The following is a 27,363-nucleotide window of genomic DNA, read 5'->3' on the forward strand; positions in this document are numbered from 1 at the left end:
CACATACACACACCCACGGGGATAGAGGGGATATATTTATCCCATCATTATAGGGATCATATCAATATATATGTTTTATATAGAATATTCCATGGAATCAGGGAGCGTCTCACGTTGGAAGGGACCATCAGGAGCATCGAGGCCAAATCCCTGCTCGGATATGTGTGTTTATATTTATAAATGTATTTATCTTGTGATAAGAAAGCTTGAGGAATAGTTGGGATCAGCCCCATCCCTGGCAGATGGGGAAAACCCTTTTCCCTTCCCAAAAATCTCCTTTTTCCCGCCCTCTTGCATGGCCTGACACGGAATTTTTGACCTTCGAGATCACAAACCGCCGGGAAATAAAACCCCACCTTCCGTTCGTGCTGCAGGTTTGAATCCCACGATTCCCTTCTTCGCTTAAAGGATTTTATACTCCCCCTCCCCCTCCACCCAAAAAAAAAAGGGAAAAAAAAAAAAAAGGAAAACCTCAATAATTTAATAATTAGCAAGAGGGAACGGCTCCGAAGGATCTGTGTGCAGAAGGAAACCCAGGAGCTTGGGCTCCTTTGCGTTTGGTAAATATTAAAATTAATGAGAGACTTCCAGGACCCTGTTGTTAGAAATGCAGAAGGGTTTCTGGGAAGGATTAAAACACAAAACAGCACCAAAAAAAACCCCAAAAAACCCCAAGCCCTGTACACAAATTCCCGCAATTATTCCCGACGCTTCCTATTTTTCAGCCAATTATGGAATTCATGGAAAGTATTAATATCCAGTTTTAATTTGCTTAATATGCCCATTAACAATAAAAAGTCTAATTAAGGTATCTGTACAAAGAGCCCTCAGCAGTAATTTCAGAGAATAATAGAGGAGAACGACGCGATATTTCTTGTTAAATGCACGCTGCAAATTAATTGATATCTTAATTAGGCTTTAGTACCCAGATTATCAGTTAGATTGATTTAGGGCTGCAGCATCTCGTGTTTTGAAGAGATAAAAGCAAGCAGGAGGGGAACAAACTGCTTCCCCAAAATATTTCTGGGAGCGAAGCCATGACACGCCGGGACAGGGGGAAGGACTCGTCCCGTGGACACAGCGCTGGGAAGCACCACCGCTCATCCCAAATTTATTTCTTCCCAGTGTTTTCTCACCGATTTCAAACCATTTTAACCCCCCCAAAAGAATTTAAAAACCAGAAAAGGAATTGAGATTTTCGCCAAACCCACTTTTTTTAACCACAAAACCCAACCGGCGGCAGGAGCTGTTTGGAAGGACGCGTTGTCTCTGCAGAGAAAACCGGTGGTGGCGAGTTGGCAAAGTGTTTTTGGGAGTTTTTTTTCAACATTTCCTTAGGAGAAGGAGGGGGGGGGGGAAAAAACCCAAACCCCAAGCAGCAATATTTTTGGACCAGCCTGGCTCTATATAGCCTGAGGAAGCTCTTCCCTACCTACACGCCCGGCACCATTTACATTTCTCTGGCAAACACTCGTCCTCCGGGATTTCACCGGGAGGAGTTTGCTCTCCATGGGAATCCAGCCCTCCCCGGGATGCTTGGGAATGACCCCGATGGACTCACCAGGATGTCGGTGACCAGCCAGTGCCTCCAGAAGCGGTTCCGGGGGTCGGCTCTGTTGGGAGAGTCGGGATCCACCATCACCAGGACGTATTTCTTGTGCTGCAAGAGAGCAGAAGGTGACACTGTGGGCATAGGGTGACAGCAAGAATCCCCCAAATCCCTCTTTTTCCACTCTTTCCCAGCAGGTGCACTCTGAGGGTTGTATCACCCCAGAGGGGAGCGAGGAACGGGTGCCAGGGGAGGCCAAAAACCCACTTGGTTTTTGGAACCCAGAGGAAAAATGTGGGTTCTGCCTCCTCCAAAGAAAAGGATTTTTTGGGATCCAGTGGTGACTGGGGACAAGCTGGGTGCCCCATCCTCCGTGGGAGCGGCTGGGAGGAGCCAAACTCTGCCCCACGCATCCCAAATTAACCAAAAGATGCTCCTGGGATGCTCCTGGAGCTCAGGTACCACTCCTGGGTGATGGAATTGGGCAAAGAGAGCTGGGATTTATGGATGACACCGCTTTAGCCCCCAGGAAACCCCCACAGCCCACTCCAGGTCCCCACTGAGGGCACTCAGCACCCCAAGGTGCCCCCAGCACGGAGCCCACGTGGATATTTTGGTCCATTGAGGGTGGAGCTGGGTTGGAAGTGACCTCTGCAGGGAAAACCTGCTGATCTCCAGGGATTTGGCAGGACCTCAGGCACCAGATTATCCCACAAGCACCTGGATTAAGGGATCTATATCCTAATAAAACCTCCAGGTGCGCCTGCCAGGGCACCAGCGGTGCCACGCTCCGCTCCAGCTGCCCCGGGGGCTGGGCTTTCACCAGCAGCCTGGGATTTAGCCCTGCAATTCCCACTGGAATTAGCTGGAGCTCTGTGGCTGCATCCCTGGCCTCTTGTGAAACCAGGCAGGGATTTGCACAGCGAGGTTCGTGGGGCTGACTCAATATTTCTGCTCCATTTCCCAACCTCTGGTTGGGGTAAATGAGGCAAAAAAAAAACAAACCCTGGAGCATTGCCATAACCAAATTCCCCCTGTGCCCCTTTCCCGTGGCACCCCTTAAACCTCTCAAAGACCCCACCTCTGCAGGGAGCGCCACTTTGAACCAGAAAACGCCGATTTCAACCCATTCCACCACCAGCTTGCAACAGTTGCAGAGAAAATCCCAAACTCCTGCAAACCGCCCCGCCCGGGAGCGCGGCCGCTGCCCCGCTCCCTAAATCCCAGCGTGGCATCATCTGGGGTGGGGGAATTACATCAACCCTGCAGATGTGAGCGTGGGAAAGGGGCCGCGCTGGCGGCACCACGTGAGGCTCAAGGTCAGGACCTCGAGGCTGAGCCCCACCACGCTCCCAGCTGCGGCCGGCTGAAGGAAAAAACAGAGATGAGAAGCAGCAAAATCGGTGTTTAATGGGAAAAAGGAGGAGGAGGAGGAGGAGGAGGAGGAGGAGGTGGAGGAGGAGGAGGAGGAGGAGGAGGAGGGGAGGGGGAGAAGAAGCCCGACAACCCAAAAACCCTACGCTGCAAGTGTGAAGGAATTTGAGCTCTAACTTTGGGGAGGGTGCGGAGCCGAGCTCGGCGTTTCTGAATCTCTCGGCTCCGCTCGGAGCCCAGCTGGTGGGAACAGAACGTGTAGTCATGGGACTGTCATCGTGTGCTGTCCAGGTTAACATGTAGCATTTCTATTACTATTAACAGACTTTCTGCTCCTCACTCCATCTGTTCTTCGAAATAATTGCAGTTGTACAGACCATGCCTTCGCTCCAGGCAGGCTCTGGGGAGAGGATAGTGCTTTTATGCAAAAAAAAAAAAAAAAAAAAAAAAAAAAAAAAAAATTAAAAAAAAAATAAAGAAGAAAAAGGAAAAAAAAAGGAAAAAAATGGGGAGGGAAAAAAAAATAAAGTGTTAAAAAATAACAGCAAACACGAGAATAGAGTGCAAGTGAAGCTAACAGCAGGCTCGGAATTGGGGACAGATTGTGGCCTAGAAAGGTGACGGCGCACGCGGCCGGGGGCCGGTGGGGCCAGACCCCCGTGGGGACAGGAGCTGGGGTCAGCGCCCCGAGCCGGGCTGGCCCCGCGGATTTTTCTCTCTCCTCACCTGCCGGCCACCCTAAGAGCCACAATCCCTCACCTTCCAGCTAAAGATAGCAAAGCTTTCCCCGAGCCGAGTTAATCCCGGCTGCTCATCCCGCGCTGCTCCCGAGGCTGCACCAGCCCCCCAAAGCCACCCCAAAACCCCCCTGTGTGACACCCCTGGGCCATGCCCGGCACCCCAAACACGGGGGAAGTGTTTTTGAACTGTTTGCGAGCAGCAGAGCGGCCCAAGTGTGGTGATTTTGGGGGTTTTTAATGCTGAAATCCCTCCTCGACACAGGCTAACAGCATTAGCTGCTGTCAGGGCTGCAGATGGGAGCCAGCCCCGAGTGACACGGGAGCTGCTCAGCTCTACAAGCATGAGCCAGCCCCGGGGATTTTGGGAGAGGAGGAAAGTGGCTTTAGATCAGAAAATTCCTCCAGTGCCACAAGAGCAGGCGGCATCTTGCTGTGCAAAGGGAAGGGAGGAAGTGGGACAGGGAAGAAAAAGCCACTTTGGGTTGCTGCAGATGAAAATTCGGGGGAGCAAAACACCCCCAAAAGCTTCGTCGGTCACTCCTGCTCGAGGAGGAGGTGCTGGAGCGCAGGGCCCAGTGGGGACACAGCGTGTCCTATCAGTGTCATGGAATCATGGAATGGCTTGGGTGGGAAGGGATTTAAAGCCCATCCAGTGCCACCCCTGCCATGCCCAGGGACACCTCCCACTGTCCCAGGGGGCTCCAGCCTGGCCTTGGGCACTGCCAGGGATCCAGGGGCAGCCACAGCTCCTCTGGGAATTCCATCCCAGCCCCTCACCACCCTCCCAGCCAGGAATTCCTTCCCAATATCCCATCCAGCCCTGCCCTCTGGCAGTGGGAAGCCATTCCCTGTGTCCTGTCCCTCCATCCCTTGTCCCCAGTCCCTCTCCAGCTCTTCTGGAGCTCCTTTAGGCCCTGCAAGGAGCTCTGAGCTCTCCCTGGATCCTTCCCTTCTCCAGGCTGATGTGTGACACCAACCGGGTCACGCTTCCAAGGCCACCCTTCCCTGCTTCCTCACCCCAGGACACTTTAAAACCAACATTTAACCACTGACAGGAGCTGCCGCCTTCCCAAGGGCTCGGATCCATGTCTGCACCGCCCAGCTCTGCCCCTCACACCCCTGGGAAGGGGCATCCTGCCTTGCTCCTCCACCCACTGCAGAGCCGGAGCAGCAGAGCTGGTGGCAGGTGACAGGAGCGCCGCATTCCGCGTTTTCCCCGCTGATTGTTTCTAGAGGGGAAGCAGCAGGGAAATATCCAGTTATTCCCACGGAAAGCATTAGCTGCTCCAATTAGGCACAGGTTTAGGAAACTTGCTCTGAGCAGGCAGGGACTTTTCCAAGAGGCAGGCAGGCGGGAGAGGGATTTTGTGCGCCGGGGATACACACGGAGCTCAACAGATCCCGCCGAGCCGGGGCTGCACAGGAATTAAAGACTTATCCAAATGAAAGCAAATAGGGTGTTAAGCGACACACATGTAGAGCGAGCGGTTTCCTTGGAAACCGGCGCACATGGAAGCAGCACACATGCAGTGCTCCGGTGTTTTCGGCAGCACCAGGGTGGCCTCGGAGCTCTGCCCTGCCAGGGATACCCGGCTTGGGTTGGGCATGGAGGTGGGTGAGCCCTGCGGTGCCCGTTGTCGGTGCATCCATCCCGTTGGCATCTGTTTTACCATGGTGTGGAGGAAAAACGGATTAAAATGTGCTTTATTCTGGGATGGTGCCCAGCTTTGCCGTAGGAATTCCATCCCAAAATTAAGGAACAAAGCCCCAGCCAGGCCCCAGCCCAGCGCCCGCTTCCCGGCACAGGGAATGAATAGGTTTGGATGGATCCAGTCTGGATCCTCCCAGCTCACCCATCCCTCGGAGCCATTCCCTGCCCGCGCCCACCCGGAGCATGGGATGTTCCCTGCACCAGCCCCTCGCCACTCATGGGATGAGGTGAAATTCCCAGCTGCCCCAATGCCACCCACATCCTTGACAGCTTGGAAGGAATTTCCCTGGCTGCCGAAGGAAATCATGGCACGGGCAGGTTGTGATGGAATCTGAGCCAAAAACCTTTCACCTCCCTGGGAGCTGCAGCCTGGCGTTGCCACAGCCTGGATTATCCCAGTGTGAAGGACTTCGATGGCATGAGATGATCCAGGCCGGACCCACCGGTGAGGAGATGGGATGGGGGGGATGCACCCCAAGCACGCAGCGCCCACGCTGGAGCCAGGGAAGAGCTGGCTTTAGGCAATTACAAACCAGAAAACCTCAATCAACCCCAAAACCACCTTCCAGAGCAGGGCAGGAGCTCCTGGCTGGGCAGGGAGCTGGGAAGAGTACCCAGAACGCTGGGAAACATCAACCCAGCTCTCCTCGGGGATGCTTGGAGGGTCCGGCTCACGTGCCACCAGTGCAGGAGTCGGAGGTGGAAGCGCCGCCAGCACCAGCTGAGATTTGAGATCAATCTGGGCTTTTTTCTTGGCTTGTCCCCAGTACTAAAAAGTTTCTATAACAGGCACCGACTTTGCAATTCTGCTGCTGCTGCCTCGCCAGAGAGAAATTCCAGCTCCTTCCTCGGCGGCAAAGAACTTGTTTGCGACCGAGTTGTGTTGTGGCTTCGGGAAGGAGCTGCCGAGCGCGGGCAGGATTTCACCTCCTCGTTTTCCACCTGCGCCTCGCCACTTCCACGGGCAAGAAAAACCAGGTCAGCAGAATTAACCCTGCTCCGCAGGACTTGCCCAAGGGGACAAGAGGCACCGGCTGAAGGCTTGGCCCAACTCTCCCAGGCCTGGCTCCCCCCCCGCCGGCTCCCGCTGCCGAAGGGAACTTCATTGAATTTCCAACTGCAACTCTCTCCCCATCCTTCTGCTCTCCCTCGGGGCTCCCTCACCGGCCAAATATTTATGCAGCCTAATGTCCTAATGAGGATTGATTCACCCGGGATTGTTGAGGGGTGTGTGTGAAAGGGTTGTTCCCAGATTAAGGGCTTGGGATGCTCTAAGGAATGGATTATTTGCTCTGGAAGAATTCCCTCGGAGTGAATTCGAGCAGCTCTGCGCAGTCAAACTGCAATGGGGATGTTACACACCCAACAGAACCAGGCAGAAAGTGGGATGAATATTCCAAAGGGTCCCTGGTGCTGGAAATGCAGGTGACTGGAGCACTTCTGGGGAAGGAGGGGAGCAACAGGCTGTGATTCCTCAATCAAGGACCCCACTGTGGCTCTGCTTTGGGTTCCCCAAATCAAGTTCCACCTAAATCATCAAGGGCAAAACATCAGGGAAATGGAGCCACATCTCCCAGCCAGGAGAGAAATCCAGGAGGGAATCAACACCCCAAGATCTCCCCGCTCCAGCTGCCCCCCTTTTCCCCAGGAGCTGTTTATCGCTGCTGGAGCCTAATGAGCACCACGCACTCGTCCCCGGGCTGGGGACACCGCGGCCGGCCCCGCTCCGCAGGCAGGGCAGCCGGGATGGACTCGGGAAGCGACACATTTCCCGAGCGGTGTGTGAGGAGGAGGAGGAGGAGGAGGCGGCGAGCGGCTGCGGTGGCAGAGCGCAGCCGTCCAGCCCAATTACTATCACACGGGGGGACACATGGATTGGTGACATTTGACATTTTCTACACAATATTTTGATGCAGAATGGCACCTCCGTCACAAATTATTTTCCAAAACTTGGCTTGGGTTCTGGTGGGTTTTTTTTTTTCTTTTTTTCTTTTTTTTCTTTTTTTTTTTTTCCTTTTTTTTTTTTTCTGGGGGAAAAAATACAAAACTTAAAGTGTCGCACAGGGGTGGCATTTGCAGGCAAGCAAAGGGAAGGGTCATTGCTGTTCCCTTCCATGGCTGTGCCATCGAGTGGAAAAACAAAGGGGAAAATGCACCCAGAAATTCCAGGCTTTGCTCCTGGATGGTCCTTGGGGACCCTCAAAAGCTTTTTCCCTGTTCCCTCCCGTGATTCCTGAGATGTCCCAGCTCGGGAGTATCAGGGGACCAGACCCCTCCTGGCAAGCCAGGGGTTCTCAGCGCTGGGAATTGCTGAACTCGGTGCTACCAGACACCTCAGCGAAGCTGAAATGACTTTAAATGCCTAAACATTTTAAAACAAACCCTGGAACAATTCAGCTCTGAACTCCTTGCCTGCTCTCTCTCCCTCCTCGCTCTCTCTCTCCCATTTTTACGGTTTCCAGAGCTGTTTTACGCCTCATTACCTGCACACTGTGAGTGATGTCTGTCGGTCCTAGAGCTGTAAATACCTTAAATCATGCTTCATTAAGAATATCTCTGGTGCTATTAAAGAGCTATAATAGACAACGAGTTAACAGATGATTAAATATGAACTCCATTTGTGTCACTCACCGCGGGCAGGAAGAGGCTTTAAGTTTTTTAAACTCGCTCTCATTATCTGGGGAAGTGGCGGGGATGGAGGGGGATGGAGGGAGGCTCGCCTGGGATGAAATGCGGGGATGGGGGTGGAGAGGGGCTCAGGTGGGGATGGAGGGAGGCTGGCATGGGGTGGAGGGATGCGGGCATGGAAATGGAGAGGTGGGGATGGAATTTTGTACAGGATGGAGGGATGCTCCTGTGGAAATGGAGAGGTGGGGATGGAATTTTGTACAGGATGGAGGGATGCTCCTGTGGACATGGAGGGATGGGAATGGAGAGGGGTGGAGGGATGCTCACCTGGGATGAAGGGATGCGCCCATGGAAATGGAGAGATGGGGATGGAGAGGTTTTTGCACGGGATGAAGGGATGCTCACATGGAAAGGGAGGATTTGGGATGGAGGGATGCTCACATGGAGATGGAGGGATGGGAATGGAAGAATCCTCACATGGACATGGAGGGATGCTCTTGTGGACATGGAGGGATGAGAATGGAGGATGCTTTGTGTGGAGGGATTCCCTCGTGGGGATGGAGGGATGGAAGGATGTTGTGAATGGGAGGATGGAATGGAAGAATGTTGTGGAATGTGTGGAGATGGAGAGAGGGGGATTGAGGGATGCTCACACGGAGATGGGGAGAGGGGGATTGAGGGATGCTTACACGGAGATGGAGGGATTGAGGGACGCTCACACGGAGATGGGGGGATGGGGGCTGAGGGATGCTCACATGAGGATGTAGAGATGCTCACATGGGGATGGAGGGATGTTCCCATGGAGACAGAGGGATGCTGGTCCCAGGGGTGGGGCACAAGGATGCTCCCGCACCAGGAATGCCTGGGAGGCACCAGCTCCTCCACGTTGTGACCCCAAGTTGATGATCCTTGCTCGGATTTTCCCATCTGGGGTCTGGCAGCCAGAGATTACAAAGAAAATCAAATAAAGGAGGAAGCTGGCAATGAGGAGACGCTTTGGATGGGACAGGATGGGTACCTGGAAGAAAGGTGGATGGGATTGGGGGATGCATGGGTATCTGGGAAGAAGGCTGGCAGCACGGATGGAGATGCAAAAGGGATTGAGCATGGCTGGCTCTCCAATACTAGAATAGCTCAGCACAAATGAATTGCCAAAGCGCAAATTAAATAATAATTAATCCCATTAAAATCCCATGAGCACACAAAAATACCGGGGAAAATTAAATAATGAGTGTTTTCTTCTCTTCTGGATTAGATTTTGCTCTGGGAAAAGAAAGAGCGTTTTCACAGGCTCCAGCACAAGTGGAATTATCCCACTGCCACAGTCCCGGCTCCCTGCTGGGCTCGGGGCTGTGGATGGAGCCAAACACCCGGCACACCTGTCCCAAACTGGCCACGGAGAAACGGAGCTGGGAAGGGGCTGGAGCCCCAGGAGCGGCTGAGGGAGCTGGGAAAGGGGCTCAGCCTGGAGCAAAGGGGGATCAGGGGGGACCTTGTGGCTCTGCACAAGCCCCTGACAGGAAGGGGCAGCCGGGGGGGTCGGGCTCTGCTCCCAGGGAACAGGGACAGGAGGAGAGGGAACGGCCTCAGGCTGGGCCAGGGGAGGCTCAGGGTGGACAGCAGCAGGAATTTCCTCATGGAAAGGGTGGTCAGGCCTTGGCAGGGGCTGCCCAGGGAGGTTTGGAGTGCCCATCCCTGGGGGTGTCCCAGGAAGGGCTGGAGGTGGCACTCAGAGCTCTGGGCTGGGGACAAGGTGGGCGTCGGGCTGGACTCGATGATCTTGGAGAGCTTTTCCAACCTCAACCACTCTGTGATTCTGAGGGAGGAGGATTTGGGGACAAGGACAGATCCTGGCCGTAGGAAATCCAGGCGATCTGAGCATGCCCCACTTCAGGAATGTGGCCGCTGTCCCAGCAGACATCCCCGTGGTCTTTGTGAGGAATCTTATCACACCCCGCAGCACACGGGGCTGAGAGGAGCCTCCCCAGCTCCTCACCAGCCTCTCTCCCATCCCCTCCTCCACTGGGATCAGCCCTAAAACCATCCAGACATGGACAGGCCCCTATGGGAACTGTCTGGCTCTGCTCCATGCCCTGTGTAGGAGACACGGGACAATGCTCAGCGGGTACCACACCCCCCCCACAGCCACCAAACCCCAGCGCTGCCTCCATTCCCCTGCTCCAAGAGAAAACCCACGGCCCGACTCCTTACAGGAAGAAGAGCGAGATAAAACCCCACTCCTACAAGCTCCCGGCGCTCTCCCCCTGCTCGCTGATCAATCCCGAACACCCCCCGACCCCTCGCTGCCAGCTCCGACCCCTCGCCAGCCCCGACCCCTCCGCAGGGACCCCGAGCCGCCCCCGAGGCCACCGATGGTCCCGGGGTGGCCTCGGAGCTGGCGGCCGGCGCTGGGGGGGACGGTGACACTCCTGTCCCCAGGGACGGCGCCGGTAATTGAATCTCAGCGCTGCGGCTCGGCCGGGGCCGCTCCGGGATTGAGTTAACTGGAAATGCCATTTCCTCGCTGTCCAAACTCCGCAGCGCCCCGAGCTCCTTATCAGCGGCCGCGGGTCCCCTCTGCTCCCTCGCCGCGACCTCGCGGCCCCTCCGGCGCCGGGGTCAGGCGGCTGCGGCTCCCAGGGTCACCCGAGGAAATTAATCCCGGAGCCCCCTGGGAGCTTCAGCTGGAGCGATGGCAAAAGCAGGGAGGGAAAAAAAATATCTCGGCTCCATTTGGGGGGAAATTAAAGCATTTCAGGAGCGGCGGGAGCTGCTCCGTCCGGCTCCATCCCTGGGGATGCAGCACCGACCCACCCACGGCATCCATTTACCTGCTGGAACCCCCTCCCAGCACTTGGAATTTGCTGCTTCCGAGTTGTGAGTATCCAAAAGCACAGCCAGGGCCTTTCTCCCAGCCCTATGCACCAAATCAAATATATTATAAAATACAGATAATATATAATAGATCATATATTGGGAATAAATATTTTATATCTCCTGAATTTCCATATAGAATAGGTACATTTGTGTCTTTTTATATATATTTCGAGATAATTTTGTATATATTCTATATTCTGTATATATATATTCTATATATTCTATATATATTCTCTATACAGTCACTGTATATTCTCTATATATTCTCTGTATATTCTCTATATATTCTCTGTATATTCTCTATATATTCTCTATATATTCTCTATTAATTCCATACATACATTTATATATGTCCTATATGGAAATACACACTATATTCCAGATAGAGATATATTGGAAGCACAGATATATTCCCAATATCACTTAGGAATAGGACCCTGCCTTGAGATCTCATTAAAAAGCTGTTTAAATCGAGGAATAATGGGAGAAATCTACCCCCAGAAAGAGCTTCGGGAAAACAACCAAGAGCTCACCCTCCCTCCACACAAACTACTCTTGCCAGGAACAGGAGGGAAAAGATGCTCAGCTCAGAACTTCCCTCCCTGGTAAAATATTTAATAATAAACTCAGAGGAGAAGCCAACTGTCTCCCTTGGATGTGGTTTTCATTCGGAAGTTAAGGGGAGTTTTATTTCCAATCCAAAACATCTATTTTTTTTTTTCTCTTATTATTTTAATTTTTTTCTTTTTTTCTTTTTTAATTCCTGAAGTACGTTTTGTTCTGATAATTCCATCCTGTCACGACGAATCAATTCCAAATGCGATGGACGCGAGGATGACACCCGTGTCACGTTCCATCCCCCTCCAGCCACCCTTTCCCGAGGCTCCCCGGCACTTTGTTAATCGATCCCGGCCGAAAAGCCGGGAATAACATTTGGAACTACCCCGAGCGCCACAACGGCCGCGTTAATGCGTTAATTCCCACGATGCCTCGGCGCTTTGAAATCCCGGGGAAAGAAAAATGGGGGAAGCTGAAATGAGTCCTGTGAAAAGGAACAGGGCATCATTAACGCAGCCGGATCCGTATCACAGGCTGCAGCAATTATTCCCGGGTGGAACACGGCAAGCTGTGAAGAGCTTTCATTACCAGGGGTGTTCCAGGTCCCTCACCTCTGGCCAATCTCCCGCTAAAACGGGCATTTTCTGCACCACGGATTCCAGCTCCATTTAAATCCATAATTGCTCTGATTGGGGGGCATACGGAGCACGGGGAATTCATGACTGAGAAATCTATTAGGCAATAAGTTGGTTACTTCCAGGCACCTTGAAGGCACCTCGCCTCAGTCGCTGCCCGGCTCGGGGAGGGGGTGGCTGGAGGTGCTGATTTCCAGGGGGTGCGCTCTGCCCTGGCTCCCCTGCGCCTCAATTACCTTCCCGGGTCACCAAGGGGGAATTCAATCAGGGAAGCAGCCCATGGGATGCTGCTTCTGCCTTGGAAATGCAATTCCCTGCCGCCGGCAAATATCCCCTTTCCAACCCACGGTGGATGTTGGATGGGCTTTCATCGTTCCCCAGGCCAAGCAGGAGGTGTTTGCTCCAGGGGGTCTCAGGTGTGGATCAGGAATGATCCCTCCACCAGGGTTTTCCCTCTTGTATCCCTCATTCTGTACAGGGATGCTCAGGTGTGGATCAGATGTGATCCCTCCATCATTATTTTTCCCGCTCCTGTATCCATGTTTGCTCCTGGGATGCTCAGGTGTGGATCAGCTCCGATCCCTCCATCCCAGTTTCCCTTCTCCTGTATCCCCTGTTTGCTCCAGGGATGCTCAGGCGTGGATCAGGTGTGATCCCTCCATCCCTATTTCCCCTTTTCCTGTATCTTGACCTGGCTAAAGGGATTCTGGGGAGTGGATCAGGTGTGATCCCTATTTCCCTTCTGTATCCATGTGCTGCTCCAGGGATGCTCAGGTGTGGATCAGGTGTGATCCCTCCATCCCTATTTCCCCTCTCCTGTATCCTGGACTGTGTTTGGTCCAGGGTGTGGATCAGACAAGATCCCTATTTTCCCTCTCCTATATTCCCTGCTTGCTCCAGGGATGTTCAGCTATTAGGGTTTGTTTGTTCAGCTATAAGGACTGTGTTTGGTCCAAGCTGTGGATCAGGTACGATCCCTCCATCCCTGTTTCCCCTCTCCTGTATCTGTGTCTGGTCCAGGCTGTGGATCACACACCACCCCTCCTTCCCTATTCCCCCCTCTCCAGTTTTCCCCCCCAAACAGCCCTTTGGAAAACAACCCAAAACCATTTTTATGCCTTTTTTTATCATTCCTTTGTACCGAAACGGGCGCATTGACCGTGGATACAGCAGAAACCCCACAAATTTCAGCGTGGCCATTCCCACCTCCCTACCAAACCCTGGGTGAGTTGTGCAGCCCGGGGTTCTCCATTCCCTGGGGTTCTCCATCCCTTGGGGATGCTGCCGGAAACGGGAGACAATAGTCTATTCTGCTCTTCCTCCCCATCCCTGTATCCAAGTGCCTTCCAGGAGTGCATTAAATGATGCGATTAACATCTGTCACATGCGCTCCAGTCTCTCTTTCAGCCTCTCCCAGGGGAAGCAGCCGCACGTGCAGGGAAAGGGTTTGTTTTGGTGGATTCAGATCTTTTTTCCAAGCTCTCGGAGCATGGGGGGATTTCGTCTCTGAGGGTGAAGTGTCCCGTGCTTGGAGCAGGATGGGGGAGATGGCGGATTCCAGCCAAATCCCGGTGTTTGGGGTGATGGATCGAGCCAAAAGCTGCTCCTGGAGTGAGAGGGGGTTTTGCAAAGATACTGAGGGCTTGGAGCAGAGGCAGCAGCAGCATTCCATGATTCCCACAGTGGGATGGCCCTTCCCTGTTTATACCCAAACCCCAAAACCCTTTCTGGAGGTACATGGGTGTAGATTTCTCCCATTATTCCTAAACATTTTTTAATGAGATCTCACGGGAGGCTCCTGTTCCTAAGGGCTGATCTCCCTTCCCTGTTTACACCCCAAAATCCAAACCCTGCTGGAAAAAATGCCCATTTCCTGCACGTTTCCATTTGCTCCTGGCAGGAGCTGAGCCTGGCGCCTTTAACCTACAACCCAACCTGTGGCTGCTCCCAGAAAAACCCCACATCCCATGCTGACATTGAGACTCTCCCTCTTCTCCCCATCCTGCAGCACCAAAGGCAACTCCTCAATTCCCAAAACCCACCAAAATCGACACCAGCAGCGACGTTGTGACACCACAGGGCAGGGACGCTCCAGCATCCCAGAGATCGGAAGGACAAAACCCCATTTAGGGGGATCAACCCCATTCTGTGGGATTTTTTTTGGGGGGTGGGAGAGGGGGAGAGAAAGGATAAAGCAGCATCTTCACAGGACAGGCAGGAGGGATGGGATGCTGCTCCCACAGCCAGGATTCCTTTTAATTGATTTCTCACGGTTTGGTGGCTCCCGGCTTTAATTACACCACAAATGTTTGCCGATGCAATTAGGGAGCACATGCCATAAAGCTGTTCGAGGGTGCCACCAGGTCCTGGGGTCTTCATTTCTTTTTGGCCTCGAGAGGGGAAAAACAGAGATCCTGCTTCCTGCCCAGATCCCTGGGGATCAATCCTGATCCCAAGGTGGGTTTCTTTGCGGCTGGGAGGGTTGGTTTGGATTTTTAATTTTTTTTCCCTTTTGGTTTAATATAGTAAAAGGGAAAAAAAAAATAAACGAAAAACCAAACTAAAAATGTGCCTTGCAGCAGCTCGTCTGGGGGGTGAAATAATCCACTCAACATTCCGATTATCAGCTAATGCACATTTGCATTAGAATGGGTTAGAAGAGCTCCTGGGATGGAGCAAGATCCCTACGGATCAGCCACTGGCCTTACACAGAAAAGCCACAGATCCTTGCCCTGAGCACAAAAACGCTCAGGGATGCAGTGCCAGATAGAGCATGAAATACGTGGAATATAAAATAAAAGTAGTATTTTATAAGCTGTAAAATAATGCATTTCGGTATTATTAGATATAATGTACTGGAAGCTGTATTATATATAATATAGTGGGAAAATAAAATATTGTATCTAATGTGTTGGGAAAAGACATCATTTATTACTAAAAATTATAAATCAATTTAAAATTAAATTGGGAATATATGGAATTCATATAAGATCATTTGGAATATAGATATATTCACTATATTCTTTGGGAATAAGACCATGCCGTGAGATTTCACTGCAAAATGATCGAGTTTGGGAACAATGTCGGGAAAAAAGCAGAACTGGACAGGATTAGCCAGGGCAGCTGGTCCTGAGCCATGGTGCCAAATCCTGGGCTTCTCCTAAAAGCTTGGAAGTGCCTCAGGCCGGGATTCCAGTGACAATCCCACCAGCAGCACCCCTTGGCTCCGGGTCCACGCCCATCTCAGCTTTAAACCCCCAGGAACCCCAGGAGCAGCGGCCTCATCCCGGGTGAAACGAAGCCGAGACAAAATTCCCGGTGTTGGAGCAAACCCTGACGCTGCACCTTTCCCACCTCAGCTGTCAAAACGAAGCCGTCGCCCGTGACGGCCCCCCCGGAGCCTCGTTAAAAATGTGACGCTTCCCTAAGGCGAGCAGGGCAGACATGGCCAAATTAATGAGGATGTGACAGAGTTTAGGGGGTGGATCAGACTCCTCTTCCTCTGGAATAAACCTGGCGACCGAGGGAGAAGAAGGGAAGGAGAGGCTGAGGGACGGCCGGGGGTTTGGGGAGCGTGTGCGCTCACCAAAAGAGCAATCCTGTCCTTGTCACTGTTAATCAGGCACAGGGACGAGCGGGAAACGCTCGGCCCTGCCGGGAAAGGAAGGGAATTCAACCTCCCTGCCCCGCGGATCCGGATCCGGCCTCCTCTGGATGCGCCGTGCCGGGAGCAGGTTTGCAAACACGTCCTTGCAGCTCTCCCACTTGGTTTCCCCATTGGAAAATAAACAAACGTCATTGTTTGGTTGTGTTTATTTTGGGGTGTTTGTTTTGTGTTTTTTTCCTTTGTTTTTTTTAAATCTCTCTTTTTCTGCTTTTTCTTTTGTCCAATCTGGAAAGCAAAGAAATTCCAGCAAGAAGCTGGGATAGGCTGGAGGCATCTCGGCAAGGGGCACCTTGTCTGTGCGACAAGGAAAGATTTGCACCCCAAAACCCCACAGTGCCTAAAACGTGGAGCATCCACAGTTCCACTCCAAAAAAACTGGGATTTGGTACCTCTGGAAGAATTCAGCTGGTTCCACTGGAAATGCCGCTCCCAAAATGCCCAGCCCCTATAGATACAACCCTACAGCCGTGTCTGGAGGTGAAGGGACACCTGTGATCCCCCCTCCCACCATCAACAGCATTTGAGGGGATCAGGAATTTTGGGAATGCACGGAGAGGGTCCCGTTTGAGGGCACTTCTTCAATCCCAACCCCTTGAAAGCGAAATAAAGCTCGAAACAATCCTGAACCAACCCCTCGAGCCCAAACAGCAGCGAGATTTGGGAGCCAGTCCAAGCTCTGCAGCTTAGGCCCATCTCCAAATATCTCCCAACAAGTTTATTTATGGAAAATAAAATCAGTCCAAGATGTTCACAGCTCAGGAATATTTAATGCTATTTGGTGAGAAAGTATTTCCAGCGAGGAGGGAAGCGCGCGGCTCCCCGAGCCCAGCTCGCGGCATCGCACCGGGAACGGCGCCGGCACCGACCCACAGCGGTCACCCCAGAGCCCTGGACTGGTCTGACTGGATCAAACACCTCCCTCATCTCGTTCATACCAATCCTACTTAATTAATTGGCTCTGGAGGCTGGGATGAGGCGAGCTGTGGGAAGAGGAGGTGCTGAGGAATCTGCGAGGGGAGCGCTGCCGCTGGGTGCCACCGCATCCCCGAGGGGGGGACACCTCATCCACCTTCCCAGGAGCGGGAAGGACGATTTCCCTGTGTGGGAAGAGGAGGGAACGGCGGCAGAGCAAACCCAGATGATGCTCAGACACAGATCCCTCCCCTGCTGCCCCTCTGGCAGCCAAAATCCCGGGAGCCACGGCCACCTCGGCGCTGAGGTCACCCACAGAGGTCACGCGTGACACGGAGCTGTCTGCTGGGCCAGCCCCGGGTCAAGGGCAGGCCGGAGGCAGCGGTGATGGGAGTCACTTTAATAGACACCTGTCACCTGATGGGGAGCCTTAATGCGTCCCCCTGATCCCATGGAATGTCCCCCCGATCCCACGGGACACGGATGAGCATCCTCAGGCACATCCCGGCTGCCACCACACGCTGGGTGGTGTCACCTTGGCCAACGGGGGGGACACAAAGCAGCCAGGGAGGGAGGGACAGAGCCAGGGCGAGGCCTGGACTTTACAAACAGCTCTAACATCCCTGCAAGACGTCTCCGAGTCATGCGCCGGGTTGGAAATGTCTCCCATTATAATCGTGAGTCATTCGTGACTCAGTGACATTTCTGGAATGGAAAAGCAGTGGCTGGCCCAGCCCTGCGCTGCCCCACTCGGCGGTCATGCCAGCACTCCACGGCTTAGTTCTGATCCTATTTCCCAAACAAACAATCCCCCGGAGCCAGCGCTCCCCAGCCGGGATGTGCAGCCACTTGGGGACAGTCCCTTGGGATGGCAAGTTTTGGATTCCCACCCCGAAGGGTTTTGTTCCGTGTGGGAAAAGCTGGGATCTGAGCCCAACTTTGGCACTCGGGACAGAGGTGTGGTGGTAGCGGCTGGAGCAGCCCCAGGGATGTGATGAGCAAGGTGGGATTTCCTAAATTTTTATGTTTCAACGTAAAATCCTTAAAAATAAATAAAAACAACCATAACATCAATTAAAGCAGCTTCCAACAGCCCAGCACTGGCACACACAAAGCCAGGGTCACGCTGCTGCTGCTGCAAATTCCTGCAGGAAAAAGGGGCCCAGAAACACTCGGACACATCAGGGTTGGAATGGTCGCACTGGTGTTTCCCAGGGACAGGCGCTTTCATTAAGGCAGCCCTCATAGCTCTGTGTTATCCTGGGAATGGCCAAATCCAGGGCAGGAAACACTTGGTGAACTGATAACCCTGGATCACACAATTATTTCCCCCCTCTCTCCACGGTCCCTTTACAGCCCGTTATTAAAGCACTCGATTTTAGAGGCTGGGAGGAAGCTGCCCTGGGGGAAGGCACGGGGTCGGGATGCTCAGAGGTCGGGATGCTCAGGGCCTGGGACAATCAGAGGCTGGGATGACTGGAGGTCGGGATGATCAGGGGTCAGGATGCTTGGAGAGAGGGATGCTCAGGCGCTGGGATGATCAGAGCCAGGGTGCTCAGGGGTCAGGATGCTCAGGGGATGGGATGCTTGGAGGCTGGGATGCTCAGGGACCAGGATTCCCAAAGGCTGGGGTGTTCAGAGGGTGGGATACTCAGAGGATGGAAAGCTCAGGCATCAGAATGCCCTGGGGGTGAGGATGCTCAGAGGTCAGGATCCTTGGAGGTTGGAATGTGCAGGGACCGGGATGCTCAGGGGTGAGGATATTCAGAGACTGGGATGTTCAGGGACCAGGATGCTCAAGGATCAGGATGTTCAGGAATCCAGATGCTCAAGGATCAGGACCCCTGGATGTCAGGATGTTCAGGGATCAGGATGCTCAGGGATCAGGACCCTTGGATGTCAGGATGTTCAGGGATCAGGATGCTCAGGGATCAGGACCCTTGGATGTCAGGATGTTCAGGGATCAGGATGCTCAGGGATCAGGACCCTTGGATGTCAGGATGTTCAGGGATCAGGATGCTCAGGGATCAGGATGCTCAGGGATCAGGACGCTCAGGGATCAGGACCCTTGGATGTCAGGATGTTCAGGGATCAGGATGCTCAGGGATCAGGACCCTTGGATGTCGGAATGCTCAGGCCCAGGCGTGACACCCACATTCCCCAACACTCCAATCCCTCCACACAGTGACGGTGCCCACGGGAACCCGGCACGGCTCCGACAGGAGCCGGCCCCAAAACAGAACCAACCCCTTGGACCAGGGACTTTGGGACACCGGGAAAACCCAGCTCGGTGCAGGAGCCTTCCCTGCACATCCCTCTTTGCCACCTGGTGATCGCCGGCACAGCTCGGCATCCAGGGAAGGCTCCGGCGGCGCCAGGACACATCAGAGCAGAAATAGACCCGGAGCCGTCGCCCCCCTCCCTGTCCCCGCCACCCCCTTTTTACTATTATGTCTGAGAGGAGCCGTCTCTCCTGGTTTTTTTCCCGATGATTTAATCGCTTGGTGATGAGGGCTGCCTGGCTGGGATACAACTGCGCTCTGGGCATCGCCAAAAGAAATGGGGGATCTAAAAAGAGGAGGAAGCATCAGTGGCAGCGACGCTGATTGACAGTGAATGAAATGAAGCGGCCAAATTCCATTGGCGTGGCTTGAAAATCCCAGGACGTTGTGGAGAGCTGATGGCTCCTTTCCTAGGGTTTTGCCAGAGCTGGCATTTGCCTTTCATCCTCATTTAATTCACTGTTTGGAGCCTGCCACGGGTTCGTGTGTGTGCGTGGTGGGGTTTGAATTGCACGGCTGCCCTCGTGGAGGAGGTTTTTTCGGTGTGCTGAGGTGTGCAAAGAGGGGGCAGAGACTTTCACCCCCTTCCTCGGCCACAGCTCTGCCTCATGGCCTCGGGCCCTCAGGAAAAACAACCCTTGGAGAGCAATTCCTACCCTGGATGCGGGTGATTAAACGGTTTATAAAGGATTTTCCTGGAAAGGTGGCATCTGTTGGGGCTTAAACTTCAAGTGCAGCCACTGGCAGGTGCCTGGGTGGGACATGGGTGACATGGTGACGATGTTCGGAGGCTGGGATGCTCAGGGATCGGGATGCTCAAGGATCGGGATGCTCAGGGGTTGGGATGCTCAGGGATCAGGATGCTCAAGGATCAGGATGCTCAGGAATCAGGATGCTCAAGGATCAGGATGTTCAGGGATCAGGATGTTCAGGGATCAGGATGTTCATGGATCAGGATGCTCAGGGATCAGGATGCTCAGAGATCAGGATGCTCAAGGATCAGGATGTTCAGGGATCAGGATGCTCAGGGATCAGGATGCTCAAGGATCAGGATGTTCAGGGATCAGGATGCTCAGGGATTGGGATGTTCATGGATAAGGATGCTCAGGGATCAGGATGCTCAGGGATCAGGGTGCTTAAGGATCGGGATGTTCAGGGATCAGGATGCTCAAGGATCAGGATGCTCAAGGATCAGGATGCTCAGTGATCAGGATGCTCAGGGATCAGGATGCTCAAGGATCAGGATGTTCAGGGATCAGGATGTTCAGGGATAAGGAAGCTTAAGGATCAGGATGCTCAAGGATCAGGATGCTCAAGGATCAGGATGCTTAAGGATCGGGATGTTCAGGGATCAGGATGCTCAAGGATCAGGATGCTCAGGAATCAGGATGCTCAGGGATCAGGATGTTCAGGGATCAGGGATGCAGCCTCTGGCAGGTGCCTGGATGGGGCACAGGTGGCATCGCTCAGGTGGGGACCCCACGGGGACCCCCCCTCATCCACCTGCAGCTCTCCCTCTCCCCAACACTGGATTTTGCTGGGAAAACCACGCACGTGAAGGCCGCGGTCACTGCAGTGGCCAGAGTGGCTTTGCACTTCTCTCCTCTGTCCCTGCAGCGACATTCCAACAAGAGAAGACCAAAAGGTAACAAAAGTCCTGTTTTCCAAACATTCTTTCCCTTTCCAACGGGAAAGGTGCCAGGTGGCAGCTCCCTCTCTCCCTCTCTGCCTCTCCTGCAGCAGCTCATCTCATGGATATCCCGGGAAAGGCCGGACTCTGACCACAAGCCCAGCAGCCAAACTGCTCCTCTCCCAAACACCGGGAGCCCTGCTTCTCCCTCACGGCCAGCTCCCCACCCAAATTCCCGGGCTTTTCACTCCAGCTGGAAGAAATCTGGCAAATCCCTCGGCTGTGCGTGACCTGCCCCTCCCTGAGCTGGGAGAACTCCCGGGAGCAGCGAGGACAGGACGAGGTCCAGCAGCCGCACCACAAACCAGGGCAAAGCCTTGAGCAGAACTCAATCCTGACCCCGGAGCTGGCACGTGCCCCCCACTCCCACCCGGGATTATCCCCCCAAAACAGCCGGGTCCAGGTGGGAGTTCAGTGGAGAAAAACTCTGATTTTGCAAATCTGGTGGGTGCAAGACGCTGCTCCCACCCCAGGCTCATCCTGGCTCTGCCATCATCCTCCCTCTGGGCTGTGAGTGCTGGGGAAGGGGCTGGGCAGCATCTTGGGGGTGCAGAATTTTGGGGGGGGCTGCAGAATCCTAAGGGATTGCAGCCATTTGAGGGGCTGAAGCATCTCAAGGGGCTGCAGCATTTGGGGTCTGCAGAATTTTGGAGGGCTCAGCACCTTGGGGGGCTGCAGGATCATGGGGGGCTGCAGCATTTTGGGGGCCTCAGCAGGATGGGAGGGCTCGGTGTCTTGGGGGGGCTGCAGAATTTTGGGGGCTGAAGTATCTCAAGGGGCTGCAGCATTTTGGGGGGCTCAGCACTTTGGGGGGCTCAGCATTTTGGGAGGCTCAGCATTTTGTGGGGCTGCAGTATTTTGGGGGGGCTCAGCATTTGGGGAGGCTCAGCACTTTGGGGGGCTCAGAATTCTGTGGGGTTGCAGTATTTTGGTGGGCTCAGCACCTTGGGGGGCTCAGCACTTTGGGGGGCTCAGCACTTTGGGAGGCTCAGAATTTTGCGGGGTTGCAGTATTTTGGGGGGCTCAGCATTTTGGGGGGGCTCAGCATTTTGGGGGGGCTCAGCATTTTGGGGGGGCTCAGCACTTTGAGGGGCTCAGAATTTTGGGGGCTCAGCATTTTGGGAGGCTCAGAATTTTGCGGGGCTGCAGTATTTTGGGGGGGGGGCTCAGCATTTTGGGGGGGCTCAGCATTTTGGGAACCTCGGCAGCGCTGCTCCCCCCCCCCCCCCCTTCCCACTCCCCAAATATTTGTTTAACCAGGGAATTCCCGCCGCTCGCCCGTGGGCTCCGGCGCTGCGGGAAGCGTGGCAGCCTCCAGCATTCCCGAACTCTGGAAAACCCCTGGAGGGAAAGCCACGAGCCCCCCCCAAGGCGTGGCGTGGAGGTGACAGTCCCTTGCAGCGGGACACGGACCCTCTGCCGGGTGCCTTCACCCCGTGCTCCGCTGGAGGCGAAGGCACCGGGAGCCACCTCCCCGTGCCCCCTGTGTCCCCCGGTAGCCACCCCGGAGCGTCGCCCCCACGGCCACCGCCGCTGCCGGCCCCCCGAACGCCGCCCGCGACGCGGCCGCTTTGATCCGCCGCTTAATTCCCATTAATTCCCGCTTCCCATTAATCCCTGCTCAGGCTCTGAACCTTCTCGCGGAGATGCCGAGATCAAATGCGTAGTTAAGAGACAGTCGGGCGAGGGGAACATGAAAGGGACAAGTTTTGTTTCAGGATTTGAACCCCGGCGAGGCGGCGCCGGGGAAGCGGCGGAGCCGCGAGCCGAGAGCTCCCTCTGCTCCCGGAAAAAACCTTCCAGGATTCCAAACGCTCCCAGCCTCCTTCCCCGGCCCGGCCTCGAGGCCCTGCAAACTCGTCAGAGCCCCCGGGGGACAAGCACAAGCTGCTGCACGGGGAAATGTTTGCTCCGGGGGATGAGTTGTTGATAAAAAAGTGGCAGGAAAAGGATAAAACGGTCACAAACGCCGTGATAGCCCAAAAATGCATCAGCTCCCACAGCAGGACAGACCCCCTGGGTGGAAAATATCCTCTATAAATCGTAAATATCTGATCTATCCATTGATCAGAGGTGGCCCAAGGCAAATGGCAGCACCTGGAACTCCCCTGGGATGGGGGAAAATGAGGGAATTTCTGTTTCTGTCGTTTGGGAAGGGAAAATAAACAAATTCCAGGCCAGCAAGGGGGATTCGGGGCAAAGAGCTCAGCACCCAAACTAAAGGGGAAAAGCAGTGCGTGGAAAATCATCTCAATTCCAATGAAAACGTGTTTTATTAGAGGAAGCAGATCCATCTTTGATCCTGGATCCCAAGAAAAGCAATATCCAGGGCTGTGATAGCCCATCTTGCAGGGAGAACGAGTTATTAAAGCACAAGATGAATGGCTTGCAGCGCAGCTAAGTGCTCCAGTTAAGAGAAAAATAGTTCTAAACTTACTCTTTGCCCCAAAACACATTCCTCCCCCTCATCCCCGGGCCTCGGCTCTCCCCTCAGGTGAAGCTCCCTTGTGCGCCTCATTTTTTTTCCCCGGCTTATCAAAATTCCGGAGGGGAAATTTGAATGGAAGTAAAAATAAGGTGAATTTAGACGGGTGGTGATGGCTGGGTTGGGGTTTTTTTTTATTATTATTTTTTTCTCTTCTCCTCCCCTTCCCCCAACATTTTTTTTTAATTTTTTTTTTTTTTAAATTAAAAATACACATGAGGAATAAAAATAACCCGGGTAAATTCAGTTGTGGGGAAGGAGGGAGGATGGAAATGAAGGAGCGTTCTCATGGAGAGCAGCGCTCCCGAGCAGGGCGCCTCGCCCCGCGCCTCTGTTCTGCATGAATAAATAGGGATAAAAATGTAACGCTGCACTCACAACTCCGATCCCAGCACCCCGAGAGGGCTGGAGCAGCACAAGCCACCAGCGCTCCTGGATTTTTGGTATTTAGAGGAAAAAAGCACTGAAATGGCGATTTTGGAGCTGCGGATGTGGCCCCAGCTCGGATATTGAGGCTGGTGATGTGAATCCACGGGGGACAGTGGGAAATGAGGGAATTTCCCCCAAATTGTGGGATCATTCAGGTTGGAAAAGAGCTCCAGGATCACTGAGCCCAACCTTGTCACCAGCGCGGGGCCCTGAGGGCCACATCCAGCCCTTCCTTGGACACCTGCAGGGACGGGGACTCCAAACCTCCCTTCCCACGAGGGAATTCCTGCCGATCTCCAGCCTGACCCTCCCCTTGTGATGATCCCACGAGCTCCGGGAGCGCTCAGGATCAGGCCACCTCCTCCATCAAGCCGACATCAGTGATGTTTTCCTCGAGTCCAACACCGAATCTCATCACAAAAATCCCTTTTCTCCCGAGATCCAAGGAAACGGGGCTGCTGGGAAGTCACCCAGTGACTCAATTCATTCCAAATCTGTGCTGAGAGGTGAGACCAGCCCGGGGCACGACCCCCTGAGCACCCCGCACCCTCCTGGCGAGGCACCCGCAGCACATCCCAGCAGCCGGACTTTTCCCACTCCTCCAAATTCCATCTATCCCCGCTTTCCAACCCCCCCTCCCCGCCTCAGGCAGGATCTCCCGACCCCCCCCTGCCCCCCCCGGCTGCCTGGCTCCCCGTTACACAACCCTGCTCGGGAGATCCTACGTGGGCAGCGTGGGTTTTCCTGGGAATCGACAACAGCTCTCGCTGCAGCTCAGCAGAACATGAGCATCTTACATAAACACCCCGCGAGTTCCCCTGCGTGGGGGGCTGCCCGCAGCCCCCCGGGCTGGGAGGGAACGCTGGGAGCCGCCTTTTCCCCCCCCTTCCTCATCCTCATCCCCATCCCCATCCTCATCCCGCTGCTTTTTTTTTTTTTCTTCTTCTTTTCCCTTTAAACCAACCCAAACCCTGGTGGGGGAAAAAGGCAGCGCTCGAGAGAGAGAGAGGAGAGAGAGAGAGAGAGAAATGACTCAAGTGTTTTGTAACTTGTCACATTCGGAGCTGCAGTTTGGAGGCAGGAAGGAGGGATCCAAAATAGTCGCCCCAAGCCCGGATTGTATAACCGAGATCCCCCCACCTCCCCCCCCGCCGGGAAAAGGGAAAAGGGGAAAGGAAAAAAAAAAAAAAAAAAAGGGAATTTCTGCTGCAGATTGGCAGCTGGAAAAAGGCAGGCGCGAGCTCGGGGTTGTTACAGCGCAGGAAGGAGCCCCCAAATTGGGAGGAATTACTCATCCATGGAAAAAAAAAGGCTCCTGTGCTGGCGGGGAGGCACCGGGAAGAAGCTGCAGGGGAGGAGGGAAGGCTCCCGGGAATGATGCTCCGAGGCCAGGGGTGAGGCTGAGCTCCCCGGGATGCTCCCTGGAGTGGGAGGTGATGTTTGGGAAGTGCGGCTGGAGCGGCAGAGCAGGACGGAGCAGGATTCCCTGCCAGGAAGGGCCTTGGCAAGGGCTGCCAAAGGGCGGCCACTGCCAAAACTCGGGCTCAGAGCAGGCTGGAGGCATCCCAGATGCCAGAGACGGGCTGGGAGCTGCTGGGATAATCCCACGGGAGGGTGGCAGCAGGGTCAGGGTGTGTTTGCCAGGCCAACACCAATCCCACACCTCACTGCCCTCCACCCAGCAATTCCCAATTCCCAGATTTTCATCCTTGTCACATCCCAGAGAAACCCAGGAGAGCCTGGCTGCTCCCAGAGCCCTCTGAAAATCGGGGAGAGCAACACCTGCCTGGAACGGGGAGAGTGACTGAGCAGAGAGAGAGCCCCCCTCCCAATCCACCCAGCCCGGTATTCCAGAGGTTCCAGAGCCTTTTCCAGCCTAAGCCAAGTCCGAGGCCAGAGCTGTGGAGCAGGGGCCCACCACGGAATCAGGAGGAGCTGGGGAGGCTGCTGGGGGGACGAGGAGGATGCCAGGGAGATGAGGAAGATGAAGAGGAGCCATGCCCAGCTCCCCCACAATTAAACACAATTCCAAACCCCACAAATTCAATTTTCAAGCGCCAGGAGCATCGGGAGGAACCTGCCTGCTGCTATCAACCCTCCTGCCCACCCAAAGCGCCGTTAATTCCTTCTGAAAAAGCCCAGGCGGGTCCGGGGGATGTCAGGAGACACCACGAGGGTGACAGGTCCCCACGGGGCTCATTGATCTGCCACCGAGCCCCCCGTGGGAGCTCTGAAACCCAGACGGGCTCTGCCTTCTGGCTCCAGGCTCTGTGGGGGCAGCGCTTCCCGAGGGTCTCCTCAAAAATAAATCGTGGAGTTGGGATGAGGGGAGGGATCTTTGTGGCTTTTTCTCCGGTGTCACCTCGGCTAAAGGCTCTGAAATTCCGAGTGCCTGACGCCCACGCTGGCACATCACTGGCTGTGGCATCCCGGGAAAATCCCGAAGATGGGGCAGGGGGAAAGAAGAATCAGGTTGTTTTCAATGGATTCATCTGTTTCTACAACACAGTCTGGCTCTGCAATTAATAAAATTCGTGGAAAATCCCTATTTTTTATGCCAGCCCCACCTGGCAGGTGCATCCCTGCAGCTTTGGGAGTAGCAGGCGAAAATAAAGTGGATATGAAGCACTTGCCCATGCAATAAACGGGGACAAAAAGGCCAAATTCCCAACAAATTCCCAACCAGAGCATGATCACACCTTCCCCAGGATATTCCAGTGGACTTCTGGACAGCCCGTGGCACATCCCATGCCCTCAGACACACCAGCTCCAATTTCCACCGGTTAATTCCGTACAAAACATACATCTGCGGGAGCAGCACAATTATCTCTGGGAGCAAAGCGTTGATGGATGGAAGTTTTAATTACCAAACCTTCCCATCCTCCCCCATGCACAAAAAGTGCATTTCCTGGCATGTTTATTTCATAATAAACCATGGCCAAATTCCATGTTGGTGGAACACGTGCACGGGGCACGGGAAGGACGAGACAAGCTGAAAAATCTGGTTTGTCACCAGAGCTGGAAATTTAAGTTCCTTTGATCTCTCTGCCTCCAAAGCTGCTGGGGAAGCAGAGAGGAGAGAGCAGCACACACAGAGAACGTTATCCCAGGGTGCGGAGGGGCTCAGGGATGGATCCCAGCTCCTGCCTCTGCATGTGCCGGGGCTGTGGAGATTGACAGCTCCACTCCCGCACACGTCCCCGTCCCCCGATGTCCCCAAAGAGAAGAGCAGCACAAGCCTTAATTCCCATGGACAGGGCTAAAGGGTGCCCCTGTCACCCATCAGTATCATTTAAGGCTTGGGAAGTGCCCAATTCCCGTCGGGAATGCCCGGTGGAGCTCCGTGCTCATATCAGCCTTAATTTCATTTGGTCCTTCACACCGTCGGCGGCTCCGCGCGTCCCCCGCGGAACGGTGACACCGAGCGACGCTTCCCAACCCCTGGCAGCGGGATCCGGATGCTGCCACGGCACGGGAGCCACCCTCCGCTCCAAAACCTGGCTGGCATCCGGCAACAGCGGCAGCTCCAGCCTGTTGGAGCCCAGTGTGACACAGGTTACTCATTCCCAATGTGCGGAGGTTGAGGTCCCCCCCTCCCTCCCCTTCCTTCCTTCCTTCCTTTCGCGAGCAAATCCTCCAGCAGGAATTTTCCCCCCTTCCTTGGAAATTCACAGCCAACCTGCTAATGAGTCTTTGTGAAACTTGTGCCTTCTTACCTCTAATTTTACAGCCTGTTCGGATTTGAGCTCTGTGGACAGCCTCACATTTGGTTGGGAATTATAGGCTGAGTGGCTGTTCTCTCCTATTATTGTGCTGTCAATCTCCT

At 54.2% G+C, this 27,363-nt stretch overlaps 1 protein-coding gene across 1 annotated transcript in view; it reads right to left on the bottom strand.

Moving 5' to 3' along the window:
• The window catches only part of PEBP4 (phosphatidylethanolamine binding protein 4), a gene marked incomplete at both ends in the record, with an annotated part of 70,029 nt that overhangs the window by 35,862 nt on the left and 6,804 nt on the right, over window positions 1–27,363 (bottom strand). The window contains one exon of the mRNA XM_082298413.1: window positions 1,562–1,660. Within this exon, the coding sequence (XP_082154539.1) occupies window positions 1,562–1,660 (99 nt within the window). The remainder of the gene's footprint in view (window positions 1–1,561; window positions 1,661–27,363) is intronic.

The sequence above is a fragment of the Coloeus monedula genome, assembly GCF_965178545.1.
Source record: "Coloeus monedula genome assembly, chromosome: 28".
NCBI classification, from domain to species: domain Eukaryota; kingdom Metazoa; phylum Chordata; class Aves; order Passeriformes; family Corvidae; genus Coloeus; species Coloeus monedula.